At 28.8% G+C, this 17,820-nt stretch overlaps 1 protein-coding gene across 3 annotated transcripts in view; it reads left to right on the forward strand.

The window, feature by feature from the left end:
* The window catches only part of LOC123300299 (protein gustavus), a 90,695-nt gene that overhangs the window by 51,735 nt on the left and 21,140 nt on the right, over positions 1–17,820 (forward strand). The window contains exon 1 of one of the 3 annotated variants that reach the window (XM_044882853.1): positions 12,973–13,231. The exons of 1 other annotated variant lie outside the window; for it this stretch is intronic. In XM_044882853.1, coding sequence (XP_044738788.1) covers positions 13,197–13,231 — 35 coding nt within the window. In that variant the 5' untranslated portion in view covers positions 12,973–13,196. Of the gene's footprint in view, positions 1–12,972; positions 13,232–13,889; positions 13,895–17,820 lie in introns of those variants that run through there. One more of the 3 variants, XM_044882855.1, reaches the window with a different exon arrangement.

Raw genomic sequence — 17,820 nt, forward strand, 5'->3', positions numbered from 1 at the left:
GAACATAAAAAATCTGATATTGAATTAGATTTTCGTCAAATCTGAATCATCAAGAGTTTAGCTTTAATTAGAGAAAAGCTCAATAATTTAACCTAATTTTTAATTTTCGTTTTTTTTTTCGCACACAACGGAGTTTTTTTGTTTGCAATACCAACTAATTTTGGAGAAATCTATGAAAACATATCATCCTGCCTACTTTTGAATTCCTTTATTTAAATAATCGGGCAACCCCCCTTAAAATTTTCAGAATTGATTTATACTTTGTCCAATTTCAAGTACAAAAAAGTCAAGCTTTTTATTTAAAATTGCCTTGGTGCTCGTTAAAGATGATTCGAATCATATATGATGTTGTAGTTGTTCATCATTTGATTAATTCCATTCACCATATTGATAAGCGTACGTCATTACCAATCACCAATATATATGATTTAATCATTCCAATCTATCATTGTTAATTATTTGTTAGCTAACTAATATTCATTAGCTTAGTTTTAGTAGCTTGCTGCTACCTTGTACACAATAAAATCATTGATTACCAAATCAATTAAATAAACATTTTTTGCATGAATATTTGCATAGATACATTCATCATCATTTAATTGTGTATATACATAAAGAAAAGGGGTCTGTAGGGAAAAAAATGCACCTTTTAGTTTTATATTTATTTCTCAAAGTTATCTTTGAAAATTATTATTTCTCAAATTTTATAAAATATAAAAATAATTAATTATATTTTTTCTTTTGTTTCAGGTAATTACATTCTTTGAATATTACTGAGGTTTTAAAACTCCCGTCATGTAAGTTTTATATCTTTTATAAAAATAATTTTAGTGCAAATTCTTCATACTCAGGGCAAAAGCAACATCAGGAGAAAATCTGAAATCACAATGGGACTTGAGGATACGTAGTAGATTATACTTTCAGATCTTTCCAGTAACTTTAGGCTAGTTTAATGTTTTCTAGGTCAGTAAATAGAAACTTCGAGATATACAAAGCGAAAACATGAAGTTATAACAAAATTCATGATCAAAGTTTAAAATAAAGTACAAATAATTTCAACCACAGGCCAAAACTTGCCTTGGCGCTCATACTACCTTAATAACATCAAAATATCTAAAGCCTACAATGAGTCAACTCCTCAAATTGTCGCCCAACTTTTGACATTTTGAAAGAGTTTCTCTAGATATTATTTGTTACGTTGAACAGACATTAATAAAACTTCAAAACAAAGGGCAATTAAATTTAGATTTTTGTATAAACATTATTTTAAAAAAAATAAATTCTTATATAACTAAAAACAAAAAAACCATTTTGGCTGGCTAAGTTTTGAGTGTGTCTGTTTATAATGTGAGATCATCAAATAAAAACGCCATATGTATCCAAAATGTGGGGCTTATATATATATGTTTAAGATATGCTTGTGTATAATATCATAGCGATTGAAAAATGATTCATATGTCTGCCTTTAAGAGCTGACGGGGACGCGTCATAGATATGGTTTTTTCGAGTAGGTAAAAATTCAAAAAAAAAAGTACAGTTTGATGTAAATTAAATTATGGTGGGTTCCAAATAAAATTATATCATTATTTTATTATATTATCATTGGATTTTCTGGTTCTTTTAAGTTTTTCTTTCATTTTAGGGTTCTGTACCTATATTCGATGTAAGATTACTCTCGCACTTTCTTGTTTGTTTGGCACAATCTATTTTCTCTGATTTACCTGTACAAAAAAAATTGATATTTGATCGCAATCCAAGCTAAAAAAAAACTCATAAATAATTATTTACTACTTTTTAATCACAATAAAAGCTTGTCCTTGCATTATTAACCACTTCACATTTCTTATTCATATTCTTCTCAGCAAACCGTTTCATTTGATAGTCCGCCATCTTTGACGGAACGCCATATTGGATTTAGAATGACGTGTATGGAAAAATTCAGCTCATTCGGTTCAGGACAACTTCTTTAAAATTTAGTTGTAAGATCTCCAGGTTTCAGCCTTACACTAAAAGTAGATACAGTGTAACCTCGATAACTGAAATCTGAAGAGAAATGCTAAAAATTTCGAGTTAATAAGTTTTCGATATAGTTAGTAAGGAGTAAATTTCGGCTTAGAAGGAGCAAGAGATTAGAACAAGTAAGGATACAAGTAAGACAGTCTGATTTTTGAAATACGAGTATAAATATGTACTACCAATACTTCGCAGGGAGTTTACACTTTGTTCGAGCTACGAAGTCTAAATAATTCGAAATACCACATATTTTGTGGTGAATTTCAGGGAATTACATTTTTTTGACTTACTGAGGATTACAATTTAACGAGGTTCTACTGTATATACATAACAATTACAAAATAATTTTAAGGTTCAATTAAAGGACTTGTGACGTCTGAGAGATATTCTGCATCAGACAAGGAAAATATTCAAATAACATAAACGTAAGAATTTCGAGCAAAAAAAAAAAATCGTAAAAATAAAAAGTTATTTTAATTAAAAAAGACATTTTCAATCAGAAAATGCAATTAAAATTTAATGATCGTTATAAAAAGCATTGTAAGTATCGTCGGCCACGCCGCCATATTCATCGTGCATTACACAAAACATCCTATATCTATAAAAATTTCAATGTCATATGTTAAAATGTTTAAATTGGTTGAATATTTTCGTATTCATTTCTCTTTTGCAAAAAATCTCAGCGTAAAATTAAACATTCAAATCGTCTGTTGTCTGAGACTATACTACATATGTGTATATGTATGCGAAATAGTTTCTTTGTGTGCTGTTTTCAATTTGCCAAGCGGCCAAAGAATACATACATACACAGAGGACCATGAATATAACTTTAAATAATTCGTTCGCCAAAGTAAAGTCGTACCTAACTTATTTATTGTATAGGAGTTGGTTCGTACCTTTATCAAAACTATTTAGAAACTTTGTGTTACATATATGAAAGAATTTATACCAAAAGTTTATACCAAACTTTTTAATATAACTACTGTTCTATTAAAGTTACGAATTAGTTTTTTATTCGAAAACTTATTCGAACTTCAATACAATAGGGTTTCAAAATCCATTCTGCACTCAAATGTTCCGATATTATAATTTTCGAGATATCATTTTCATAGGACTCCAATTTCTATGAAAAATCTGTGTCTTTAATCCTTCATGAGGTTAGAAGACAGCGCAAGCTTCTCGAGCTGTGTCAGGGAAGAGGATTGTTCATGCTTGATCGTTAAATCATCTTTTTCTTCTAGCAGAATGCTTTCGTGACATAGAAAAGTAAAAACCAAGTGTCTCCATCCATATAATCGATGTAATGAGCCGAGTAGCTTAAGTGTTGAAATTATTTGTATCTTATTTTCAACTTTAATGATGAATTTTATTAAAATTTGCAATTTTCATTATTTTAAAAATTACACCAGATATCGAAAAAGTTTATTCTTACTTTTCATCTTATATCGTCAAGTTATAACATAATTCACAATCAAAATTGAAAATATATGTTTTTTTTTTTAAATTTGTGCCCCCACTAAATTTTTAGATGTTTGTGGACACGCACGTGTAGTTAAGTTGACCCTCAACACAAATATGATAACATCCAATTTTAATATTTAATTCTATTTATAGAAACTTTTTGATAAGAAAACTTAAAAATAGATAAATGATATCTATTCCTTAAAATATTAAATAAGGATAATATTACCTTACCAAAAACTTTACTTTACTCCCAACTCAATACCAAACCACACACTCTCATCTACTAAAAATGATCCTAAAAGGATCTCTTTTCATATACATTTTGTATGTAACAACCAACTTAGGTGGAAGGTACCTTTTTCAACATCTTCCATAGGGTTCACTAAATACATTTGGGACAGATATAACAAAAAACCACCCTCGTCAAAAGTTTAATGTTTCAACTTAGAAAAAAAAATACATTTAGTTTTTTTTTATAATATTAAGATATTTATTTCATGTTGTTGAAATATTCGTTCATGACTTACACGACATTTTGACAGGACGTCAATTTGATATTAAGTTTAAGATGGAGACACTAAAATCAATAGTAAGGCGAATGTCGCTGATTCAAATCCAACTGGAAGAACTCTAATTTTCTTTAAATAAACCTAATAAACCTGCTCATGTGATTGTGACAATCACATCAGTATTTTGTTATGATTTTTATAAGTGGTAGAATGAAGTAGTGGCTGGGGTTAGGCCAATCCTTTTTTCGGTATCACAGCGGACCCTATGGTCTAAGTGTGTCCCACCCCAGAACAGCCACTCTAGCCTAAGTGGTAAAAACAATCAAAAAAGTTAAACTATGTTACATTTCAAAGCAACAATATTTTAAATTTGTTAGACAGTATTACTTTCATAAAAACAACTCATGCGTTTGTGTCAACTTCACCACCCAACTCTGTACGTCAGTTATATCACATTCGTCGCGTTATTTGCCATATTTGATCTCGCGATGAGATTGAGACTACCTCATATGTCTTCTATTCATTCATTACCTTCGACTCTCCAATGCTAAGTACAAATAGTTACGAAATTGAGATTAGTTTTAAAAGATATATTAAGGTTTATTTTGACACGAATTAGAAGTTAAAAATTAGCAGGATTTGAAAGTAAATTTGATTGGAAAGGCTTTTTGATTGTTATAAAATAATAATTTACCTCGATTTGATATTTTTTTTCTATTTTATATATTTATTGTAAAAACCAAAATTAGAATGTCTGTCTGAACTAACTAACTAGCCTGGCTCTATTATTAATAAATATTTTTTTATTTTACAATTATTAAATAATAGTACGCGTCAGTCAGTACTCATGTTTATAGCACGTTTTTACTTCTTAGCTAAGCTATAACTTTTATGAAAGTAAAGTATTATTATACGTATATTTTAATAAAATCTGAATGAAAATGAAAGTAATTATTGCACAAAGTCAGACTTTTATTGTTTTTTATTATTATTTCAATAAAAGTAGGTTTCTTTTATAATCAAATACAATGTGTTGTTTTTTTTTTTCCTAAAGAATTTATATAGGTCACTTTTTTATACATACTTTGTACATTCTTTTGCATTGGAAAGAAAATAGTGGGGAGAAAGATTTTTAAAATATTAGGTTAATTAACTAAAAATGGTTGCAATGAATTCCTATTTTAATCTTATTGAGATTGAAATTGAAGTAATTCAAATCGTCTTCTCAAGAAATTGAGACACGAACCTATGTAGCCATTCAGTCGTAAATTTTACTATTTCACGCAAATTGATACAACGAATTCTACAAACAAAAATCAATTTTAGCTTGTCATCGAACTGGAATGCCTGGAACTGAGTAACACAGTTAAACTGATCTTAGTACCGAGTCACTCTAACGTTAAAAGGGAATAAAACAACGGGCTCTTTGGCACGAAAGAGGCCGTCTCAAACGTCCCTTTCTCCTGAACCTGTTATTCCCACAGCAATATGCTCTGTAATTTTCCGAATCACGTAAAGGCTATGAGAAATCCTTTTTAAATAGTGAAACTTTTCCAGGAAGGACCTCCATTTATGTTATTTGCACGTACAGAAATCTGAGTACGATACCTTAGATCCATCAGTCCCGAGAGATGCCGGCGGAGAAGCTATGAGTTTTCTACGTGGCGCCTAGACTAGACAGTATCTTATAGCTTCATCTGCTTAAAAAGCATCTCTATCCCGGAAACGTCCCGTCTTCGGGTAATAGATTGTCTCCAGAAGGACACGAAATACCCCTTGGTCTAGATGCTAAGGACCCATATGTTAAGGGACATTCCCCTTATGTATTCCTTTTAGACAGTTTTTTGATGCCAGGAAAGAATGGTGAAATATTCAAAGAGAGTCTTTTTCTTGAACCCTCCACTTCATGAACGGAAAAAATTTGATATTTTAAGTATTCAATTCTTAGCCTTTTTATCCTTCTCCTGATAAAAAATGACGGATAATTTGAAGACTTCTGCCGATGATAAAAATCATGGACTTCTATTTTCAACGACAACAGTTTTTGGAAACTTCTAAATTAGAGACTTATAAAATTATCAAGAGCACTATAAATTTGAAATTTGAGACTTTTAAAATTTTCAATTGCCATCATAAATTTGAAATTTGTTCATCAAGGTTTTTAAAAATTATTCTCTCACGACTACTTTAAATTGACATTTTTAATCATGTTTTTTTTACGCTATAAAACCCAAATTTTTTTATTCGCTCTATCAAAAATTTATAAGCAATAAATCTTAATTAACATTTAAAAATTTACAAAAAAAAGTTTTTTTTTTTTACCTAAACAAAATATTTCCTTAGAATTGTTTAAAATTATTATAAATAAAAAATTGATAATTAAAAATATGAATTGAGTTGTGTTGCGTATTCATAGTCAGTGAAGTGAAATAGATACGGGGTATCCTTGAACTATTAGTAAAGAAAATTAATTGGTGGCAAAAAGTATTGATTGGAAATAACTATTAATAAAATCAAAGTGAATTGATATTAAAAGTTAAAACCTATGTTATATGTCTATATGTATGTAGTCATAATAATTTGTAGTTTTATAACATTTTATAATTAGTAATTATTACAAATTATTTAATTTATTTTCAACTGGTTTCTAATCTTGTCAATTAAATATTCTATAGTAGTTTTTTTATTTTTATTTTTTTATTTTGATATCAAAATCAGATTATTATAATTATTTTGTAAAGTTTTAACCTTTCATTTTAAGGATTCCGTATCAAATATACCCAAAAACATATTACATAATATATTTTATTCATGTTTTAGGTACTTGTCTTTCTCGAAACCACTTCTGTTTACCATAATAAACACATTTCAACTTGATATCGTTTTTGAATTACTGTCAGACAGACAGACAGACAGAGAGTCAGACAGACAGACAGACAACCGGAAATGGGCTAATTAGGTGATTTTATGAACACCTATATCAAAATTTTGTTCATAGCATCAATATTTTTAAGCGTTACAAACTTGGGATTAAACTTAGTATACCTTGATATATTTCATGTACATGGTATAATAAATCACAATGGATGTGATTCGCATATACTATGTACTCGAACTAATCTTTTAAACAATGTTTTTCTAACTATGTTTGCTTGAACTAATCTTTTTAGTAATAAATAAGTTTTTCTAATGCTTCGACATATCTATTTAATTTTTAGCATTTTATCTATGATATTTGAAAATTTGAAAATAGTAATTACAGTCATAGTTGAAAAGAGATAAAAATAGATGTAAATGTTAAAAGTTAATGCCAAAATAATAAAAACTTTGTTAAAAGGTTGCATTCTGACCTTTTCTATAAATATTGAAACCACTTGAAATGTAATATTTAAAAATTTACCAATCAAAGACATGAACTTTTCTATTTCTCTGAACGATTCTGAGAATCCTTCAACTTATCGTATGAGGGAATCCTTTATTTTTCTTAGAAAAATCGTTAAATTTTAGGCTGCTTCCAGGATGACTGCTCCCATGATCAGATAGCTCCCATGGGATTCTGTATAACCTCGAATTATGGCGATTATAATTCAAACAACAATCAGATTAAATCGAAGAAGGTACGCTTATCGCTATTTTCTGGGCATAACGGAGCATCATTCTATTTTCTTATAAAAATCACATGCTCTATTGAGAGGGGTGCTTTGACCGAGACATTTCGTATCAGAATGACTGTCAGGAAGTTCAGCTCCTCGAGGCTTTCATGGATAATTTTAGGCTAGAATCTTCATGCCTCAAAGGCCTAAAGTGAAATCTAACTATGAGAGAATTAAATGAATTTATGTAATATAATTTCAACACAACAGTTTAAAGGATCTCAAACAGGATGAAAGATGTACTGTATTCGATCCAAAACTATTTCCCATTCAACTTACATAAACTCCATTAATATTTTGAATGTATTTTAGGTAATAATCTTTTTGCTAAAAATACACCTTGTCCTTGAAATGAAACAGATGTTTTTCAAACATTTAATTATCATTAATTCAGACTACCTACAATTTTTTTTGTTGACAATTATATACTTTTTGGGACAAATAACTTTTTGAATATATTTCAAAAACTAAAATGTTTTTATAATATTAATAAAAGAAATAATACATTGAACTATCTCCATATACTAGTCCTGTCATTTTATCATTTTAAATGGAATTTTGGCCCAATTTTTTTTAAATTTTCGGGAAGGTGCATTGATCAAAATCCACATCTTCATTGCTGTTGGCCTACATCTGTTCTGTTAATCTACATCTTAGAACTTAATATTCAACAAAATGGGCCAGAAAACTATACCGCAGATTTTCGGAGTCTCTATGATCACAATTACGAAAGAATAATTTCAATATACTCCTTTTCTCCTGGGAAAATTCGCCCCTGCTGGTCCAAAAAACACTATTTATAAATATTTGACAAAATTCTGAATTTTATCAGAGGATTAGGACCCAAAAAACCTCTTAGTATATTTTTTTGGACTATTTTATTGAATATTTACAAAATATTTTGTTTTGGAGCTGAGGGAGGTAAATTATTCCAAGAAGGGGGCTGTATATCGGAATTATAACTTCAGAACCGTGATCAGCGACTCCAAAAATCCTCTAGTGTACTTTTCTAGCCCTTTTTGTTGAATACTTGCAAAATATTGATGGTTTTCACCAACAGGAGGCGAATTACTCCCAATAGTAGAGAATATCCGAATTCTTACTTTCGGAATCATGTTCACTGATTCAAAAACCCCTTAGGTCTTTAAAAATAGATTGAGGTCCAAAAAAAATTCCTCGTTTGACACTTTTTTCGTCTAAAATGATTAGTCTATACTCTATACGAATCAAACATAAACAGAGGCTATTATACATGATACAGGCTAAACCAGAAGGGAGTGTAGAACAACCACAGTTTATTTATGTAGTCATGGCAACACTGCACCTGTCTGGGTCTTTTGTGTCAGATATAGTGTATGATGGTATGGGTGTATTGGGTAGCTTGAACAGGCAGGCAGGCAGGCAAGCTAGCTGGCTAAACCCAAACATTTCATCCATCGACCATCGTATTCACTCTCTGCTGTGAGGATATGATTTTCAACCACTCGTGTATATTATCAGTTTTGTATATAAATTGTATGACTATGTTCTGTAGTTGTAGAGGTATTGGTTGTTCAGTCAACCATACTTTTGAACACACAAAAATTATTATATTGGTATTGTTAAAATTGTTATTCAATACTTAATCGTCATTATTTATTACAATAATTTTTATTACCTTCACATAATACAAAGTATTTGGGAAAAATTGACAGGTGATAGATCTCATTGAAATGAAGAAAAATAATAATGGTGGAATTTAAAACACCCCCACTTCTCATAAAAAATCCAGTACGGATTACCTAGCCCTCCGGATTGCTGGAAGGATCTCAGGATCTAAATTGACTATTAAAACAACACGAAAAAGTAAATCCCATATGATGTTACCCATCAAACTCTGCAATTTTCCCAGCCAATTCATTCTCATTTTGAATGCTAAGTCGCAAAGTGAAATAGCAAAATAATCAAATAATGATGTGGATGGCCTCTGTTTATTTTAATAAAATGATCAAAGCAAATTTAACAATTTTTAAAATGTTCCAAACAGTTTAATTAGATTTTAAGATTAATAATAAGAGGGGTTCCACAAATGGGTCCCTACGACTTGCGCCAAGAGATCCCCTTTGCCCTTGATTTTAAAAGCAACCAGGTGATGTTGTGTATGTGGCATGTTTGCAAAGCTATGGTTTTTTCGTTAAAGCTGTCCGATTTCCGGTTTAAAATTAAATTGGAAATCATTTTAAGTTTTACAACTTCTCGACACTAGCTTCAAGTTTAATCGACCACGATACTTTTCCTTTATGCCTTCTGTTGTACTTATAATAAGATAACATATTTCTCTCGTTAATAAAGAATCGATGTTTTCGCATAAAACCTTCAAAGAATGTATTTCCAAGGACACATATTTTCAATTAACACATGAAATTTTATTTATTTATTTTGTTTTTTTTTTTGAAGAAGGAAACTTTATCAAGACAAACGAATACATTGTTATTAAACAAAGATAAACCTACAAAATCCTGTGAGATCAATCCACAAATATTCACATACAATACATACACGTCTACGGTAGAGGTACAGTCTCTCAGCTCAGTCAATAATAACGTAGTTGGCCTTCATCGAAAGTCTCTTCACATACGTAGAGAAGTCAGAGTCAATGTAGTATTTTTTTATACCGAGTGTTTCAGAATAAATGGTCAAACATCTAGAGGATGATAAGATAAAAAAAAAACCATTTTGGTATAAGGCATGTATATCCAGAAACGCTCGTCTTTCAAAGCTGTCACAGCGGTGAGGAGTAGGGGATGATATCTCATCTTCTCTACCACTGCCCAGAGGTAGACTCACTGGAGCCAGCCTTTCTTTGACAAGCTCTCACCTAAAGTCCGTTGAAGTCAAAGCGCTCCTGCTTTTCTTAAACAACTCCAAATCGTTCATGGAGTAGTGGTCAGCGATTGGCCAATCCTTTCTTTGGTAGCACAACAGACCCTATAATCTAAGTGTGTCCCACCTCAAGATAACCACTCTAACCTAACCTAATCTAAATCTGAAGAGAGACACTTTTTCCTGATACCAAAAGTCTTATTTTGGTGTATTCCATGACCTCTAAATTACTGACCATTTATCCTGATACATCCGGTGTATTTATAACAGAAGTACAATGCCTTATAATTATTTAACCTTTGAGAAATAACACAAAATACAACGCAAACGACTTGATATATCGTCATGTTGCGTCTATCTACCACTAGCTTGGTCTGGTGGTAGGAGGAGAATCAGTAGACGATCGTCGATTGCCTCTTCTGTGTGTGAGCAGCACTTTGCCCTGACTCTGACTTCTCGTAAATACATTGTGATTAAATTTATTTTTTATTATGTTAGAAACAAAACAGTCATAACCTATTTATGATGGAAAATAAATTATCAAACTTTTTATAACCTGCTATAACTTGGGTCGTATTCGATATTCATTTTGTTTAGTATTCTCAATCTTAAGGCTCTTCAATTTAATGTCTTTTGTTATACAGCTCTCAAAAAAGGAGCGTTAAATCTCATTAGTAGGCTCAAGTTAGCATAATACTTGGCAGTATTCTTTCACTTTCCTTCTGAAAACTGGTACCAAGAAGTGGCAGTTGTAGACTTGAGAAAGTTGAGAACAAACGCCAAATTCTTCATGAATAATTTTATCATTTTTTGACATATTAGACGCCATATTTAGTATACAAATCATGCGCAGTAGTCACAAATAGTCACATGGCTATATTGTTTATTTAAAAAATGATTCTCAGCTTCAAACTAGCCGAGTATTCAACTTCAAAAAGAGTCGACGTCTTTAATTGGCAACAACGGAAATATATTAATCAGTTTTATTTTAATTAATGATAATTAATATGCGTATTTTGTATAGAGAAATTTTTTTTATTACTTTTTTATTTAATTAACTAATTAAAAAAAATTCAAGAACATCACACATATTACATAACCTTGAAATAAATTTTTTTTTAAGAAGTGCATTTTGGGAAATTTTTATTAAAGATTAAATACACGCAACGTTGTTTGTGAAGAACGCACCCTAAAAACTTAATCATTCAAGTTTTTTTTCTCAAAATAACAAGAAAGCAATTAAAATAGGAAATTTTTCATTTGAAATTTATTAAACGCTCATGTGAAATTTTCCATTTTCCAATTAATTGGAGAAAAACCAAAAAATACGTCATTATAAGGGGAATTAAACAACTGATTTGAAAATTTTGAAAATATTTAATTTATTTTCGTCATTGACAAAAAAATTACTGACACACGAGCGTGGGTGCAAATTTAATTATTTTGTAATCAAAATGTTTTATTTTTAAACTTTCATGACGCCACTCTATCAAATACTTGAGAAATAAATGAAAATGTGTTTTTTTTCAAAAAGTAATTTCGAAACCAGAAGTCAAAAAAATAATTTCTCCTTTTTGAAAAAAATTAATTTTAGAAATGTCGAAACTAGAAGTCAAAGAAACTACATTGAAATATGTTTCCTTTTTTTTCTTTTGAAAAATACCAATTTTAGAACTGTATGAAATTCCACCATCTTGAATTTCGTAATGTCATTTTTGTTTTGTCTTCGAAAGTTTGGTAAAATTTATTTTTAGTAAATTTCTTACAAATTCAAAAATTGATTTGTAAGTAATCTCAAATTTTTAAACTTTATCGATTTTGATTCAAATCTCTAGAAAATGAGGCTAAAAATCGAAAAATTTTATGATCTTCGAGTGTAATAACTTTTCCCGGAAATTAAACAACATTTAAAATGGCCAGTTAAAACAAAAAAACAACCGTAACAAAATGTCAACATTTAAAAAACAATCCCTGTGCCACCTAACCTAAAAAAATCAATGACGTAAAACGTTCCTTAAAAACAATATAGCCCACATCTGCCAAAATATATCTAAAAAAAAATTATTTATAAAATCTAAAATACAAACAGTAACTAATAAATAATTCTTTTGGTAATAACACAAAAAAATGGTATTTGGTTGGTAATAATATAAACGGTAAACCGTCAAAAAATCAAACTGCGCATGATCTAAATTCACCCATTATAATAAATTCACACGAATGATGAATCGAACTTAAACGAACATAACTAAATCGTTCACACTAAAATTAAATATTTCAGTTTTTCAAATCATTCCAAACTGTTTAGTTTTTATTTTTTCTGTTTTTCCGTCTGTAAAAACTTAAAGTGCAATAATTTTTATTTAATTTTTAAGAATGGAGTGAAATATAATTAATTTTTATTTCTTCTAAATTAATTTTTAAAAAGTGATTGGTGTTGTGTCTAACAGAGCGAGCTACTTGGTTATTTTTTTTACAATCTAATCACATAATAAGTTCTTGAAAAATATTTACTTCAGTTGGTTTCATGTGGTGTTTGATACCACAAGTAACCGCAAGTCGCTCTGAGTTTGGTGGGAAAAATATACGTTGTTTAAAACCACGTGCTTTTTTTTTTGCTCTCTACATGTACAGAAATTTTTTTAAGTGAATTAATTTAAGTGATTAAGTGATTTTTTGGATTATTTAAATTAAAATGGAATTAGCTAGACAAAAATATCATGGAACTAGGTACGTTTTGGAATATTAACTTATTTTTAAAATAAACAGGTGCTCGAATAAATCGTCGATTATTTCAACGGTTTTTTCGACTTGATAAAAAAAAAAAACATGTGTTACTTTGTGTCCTTGAAACGGAAATATGACTCAGTATTAATAAATTTAAAATAAAAAGGTGTCTTTCTCGTATACATAAAAAAAACTTATTCTTGTCTTGTCATGCCCTTGGTCAATCTTTATGATACAGGGTCCGATCCGATCATTGACCCAAACTACTTTGGATTCCTCCGGATATGTTTTTGAAAAAAATAAATACATATTGGCGTCGGTTTTGTTTAGTGTTAACGACTTTTAATATTTATTATAAAAATTTTTATCTTAAATATGAAATTATATTTATTTACATTTTTGAGATAACAAGCAAAATTTATGACTTTTTATTTTTGTGATAAGAATTTTCACACAATAAATTTATTTGTGTGTATTTTTTTTGTTGAATGATGGTGGGTTTTGACACAATAAAGCCATTTTGGTTGGATGAAAAATGACCTAATTTTAAGAGTTGTATTGTGACTAATTTTATCAAGAAAAATTTTTCTTGATATTTTAAGAAAATTTAATTGAAGTGAGTCATTTTTTATTTGTAAATGTGTGAGATTTTTCAAAGTTTTATTAGTCATTGTAAAATTTTTAACATTGTTAATTATTTAACGATAATAATATATTTTCATGGAATAAGACTAATTAAAATTAATAGGCTCTACTTTGTTTAAACATTTCGGATTTATTTTTTTATTTCAAATTAATTTAGCTTTGGATATTTCGAAAACCAAGGCCAATATAAAAAGTTGAAACAAACAAAGTCTTGGTGCTCGTACAACCTTAAGTTGTTGTGAATTTTAATTTTTAAACGACTTTCAAGTTCTTAGAAGTTAATTTTATAAAAAATCTACATTCTTTGAAAAGAAGCATTTCAAGAAAAAACGAAGATAATTACTATTGTAAAGTTTGTCATCGATTTACTCTCTCACTCTGTACCAAAGTTCATGTAATTTTTCACACGAATTTTTTTTATTATTATTTCTACATAAACTTTATTCTAAAAGCTTATTTTAAAACGGAACACATAGAAATTTCTATGCTCTACATTTTATAAATAGTAATCTGTATGTCCTAGATTTTTAATGGTCCGTTATTTCTATCTAGAAAACCATTTTACCCAGATTATAAAAGCTATTGTTTTATTAGTTTTTTTCTGTGCTGTAATTCTTAGTATTTTTAACCCAGTTTTTATCGACTTATTCCGAAATTTGCTGCAATGTAAAATAAATTATTTAAGCTGAATTGAAGTGAATAAAATAAATGTTGTAAGAGGCCCAATCAATAAAAATTATAACGGTTATTGATTTATTGTTAATTTGATTTTTTTTTTGAACAAAAGACCTCTTATATATACCGCTGAGAGGTAGGGTCTTCTAAGAAGAAGGGTCTTTTGTTTTATTCAATTTTTGATTAGAAATCATTGTAAATTACAAAATACCGTTTAAAGTTTTATTCGAAATGTTTCTCCAATTGAGTTATGAAATTTGGGATTTGAAAAATACTTTTATTTTTTGTTTGTTTTGTATAAAACCAGTCAAGTCAAGTAGTCACTAAGTAGAGAAGCTGTTTTTGTGCGTGCGATTATATATTTCAGGAAATAATTAATAATTTGAAATAAATTAATAATTTACTGTCATTGATAATAATAATTTAAATTTTGTAACATTTTAATGAGTTTTTTTTTATTTTAAAAAACAGTTTCTTTATATTTATGTGTGGAATAAAAGAGAACCTTGAGAGAATTCACTTCACTACTACTGTTGACTATTAATAGTGTAGGAATTAATGGCGCGCAAGAAGATAAAAATTATCCGAGTTAGAAAAGACATTCCCTTAAAACAAAATCATTTCAAAAGTTTTCCTCGCCTTAATTTGAAATTCTTGTAGCAGGATTATTTATAGCATTCTATGACAGCTGAAACACATAACCAGTCTTATTTTCTTCGGCTATTGTGTATTTAAAGCTGAAAAATAACATAAAGCTTGATAGTTAAGCATTGTAATGACATGCTGATTTAAAAAATTTCTTGGAAACGATAATGGCAGAAGGGAAACATTCCTTAAAAAGGAAAGGGTCGTTTAGAAGTTTTAAAGCAGAAATCAGCAGTTTATTCTTACTCGACCATTGAGTTTTCGTAGAACTTTAAGGCAGTTAAAGTGTTTGATTTTACAAAAAAAGAACATTCGTAGCACAATTTTTGATCCCATGTCTCTATGGGAAAGGTTTTGTCCGGTGGATAAGAATATACAGTGTTGAGTTGAGTTTTCGAAGAATTTGTTTTACATTGCCGATTTAGCTATTTCCACAATTTGGTAATCTCATACGAGACTTTCACAAAAAGTAGTGACTAGAAAGTATGACCGCGAAATTTTGTAGACCTATCTGGGAATGTTCAGTAAATTAAACTATAATCGGTGGATAAACATATACAGGGTTGTTCAAAAAGATGTTACCATTTAAACGGGAGATTTTTCTGTTTAAAAAAGATAATAGTATTCATTTTGATTTCTTTCATGAGATGTATTTTCAAATGCTGCCATTTTCTCCTGTACTATGTGATTAGCTTAATCAGTATTCTTTTCAAGAAAAATGAAATATTATGAAATGTTGTGGTCAGCAATGACTAGTTAGCTAGTGTGTTTTATATATTATAGAATTATTAATTTATTTATATTAATTTTTATTAATGACATAAATGAATGTTTTATTGTTTTAATTATAGTAAAAGTTTAATTATAAATGAAATAACAAGTTTATTATTAATTGTATGCTAGGCTGGAGCTGTGACGTTTTTATTTAATTGAGTTCAATTGATAATATTTAACAAAAATATTGTGACTAACTGTCTTAAGTAACTTTTAAGTCTACTTCACTGCTATCAGATGGTTCATGAATTTTATTGAAAGTACTCAGTGAAGATTTTCTAGTCCTTTAAACAAACTTTAGTGAACTTAAAGATTTGCAAGTCTGTCAGCTTTAAAGAAGATAAACTACCGTGATAAATAAAGAAGAATCGGACAACCCTAAAAATAATAGGATTGTCAGACTTAGTTTATTTTTTATGTTATCATGTAGAATAAAAACTTTTAATCATCATTAGAAATTGATGTTTGTTTGTTATTTTAAGTCTAGATCTAGAAAAGGTAACAAAAAAAAAGATGATAAAATGAAACAAACTACAACACATTAAACAAATAGAACACAATAATGTTATTTTACGTAAATGGACATACGGACACGGACATAGGCATGCTACGATAAAAAGGAAATAACATGAAACAACTATATACTGTTCATGTCTTTGTTCTTTTTTTTTTAACCCTCAGTTAACATCGTTTATTTACAAGAAAGGTGATGTAAATAAAAATACGTAATTCAGAGTGCTATCACCAGAGTGCAACCAGGAATTTCGAAAATTTTTAGAAGCCTGGGTATTGATTTTGCTTTCAATATTTTCAAAACCAAGGCAGATATCGTCTACATTCATAAATTTATAATAAAAGTCATCATTAAAGTTTCAAATGTGATAAAAATAATTTCAACCCCAAATCTAGCCTGCTCCTACATCCCTTATATGGATGGAGACACTTTTTTTCTTTTCTATATCATTGCTAATTTCTTTATTTTCTATTAAAAATTTTTTCTTAGTTGTTTTAATTCGTTCCAAGTGAAAATTATCAAAAACTTTTAAAATATGTCGTTTATTAAGATTTCTCCATAAGAGCCAATGTATTTTTTATCGATTTTCAATGACTTTAAATGAAATATCCCTGTCATGCTCATACATCCTTAATGCATCCTTAATGCTGAACATCCTTAAGTAATGTAATGTGAATAGAATTTATTTTGAGGCGTCTTTTTGTACCTGTTTATAACTTATGATTGAAGTTGTATGTTTATTTCTTTTTGTTATACTAGAACTCTATAGATTTATATGTTAGAACTCTATGATAAATAGATAGTCATTTGTTTATTATCCAACTGTCAAATTTATAAAAAATGTGATTGTGGATTCAAGTTTGTACAATTTTTTGTTTTTTAAATTTCATTTATTTAGTGCCTTTTTTGTTTTATAATTTATAATTTAATGATAATATGTGATTTTAAACTTATATTTCATACGTAAGTCTATTTATTTTAAATAAAATTTTATTGTTTAAGTTTTTATACTTTTTTTTTGAGGTTAACGATATTCAACGTTGTATTGACAAATTTTAAGGTATCATTTTAAAAATCTGCGATTAATTAAATTAATTAATTTTAGCAGAAAAAAATTCTTCATTTCAATTTAACTCAAAAATATTTCAAGGATCTGATTCTTGTTCTGATTTTCTCATAAATCAGATTTAATATAAAAATAATAATATTCTTTGTAACAAATTTTGTACGTTTTATGTCATAAAATACAAATTTTGTATAAAAATGGCCCATTTTTTGTAAACAGTGTTGGAAAAGTTAAAAATTTTGAGTATTGAAATTAAAATATTTTGAGATCGAA

Source organism: Chrysoperla carnea, chromosome 5 (genome assembly GCF_905475395.1).
Source record: "Chrysoperla carnea chromosome 5, inChrCarn1.1, whole genome shotgun sequence".
Taxonomy (NCBI): domain Eukaryota; kingdom Metazoa; phylum Arthropoda; class Insecta; order Neuroptera; family Chrysopidae; genus Chrysoperla; species Chrysoperla carnea.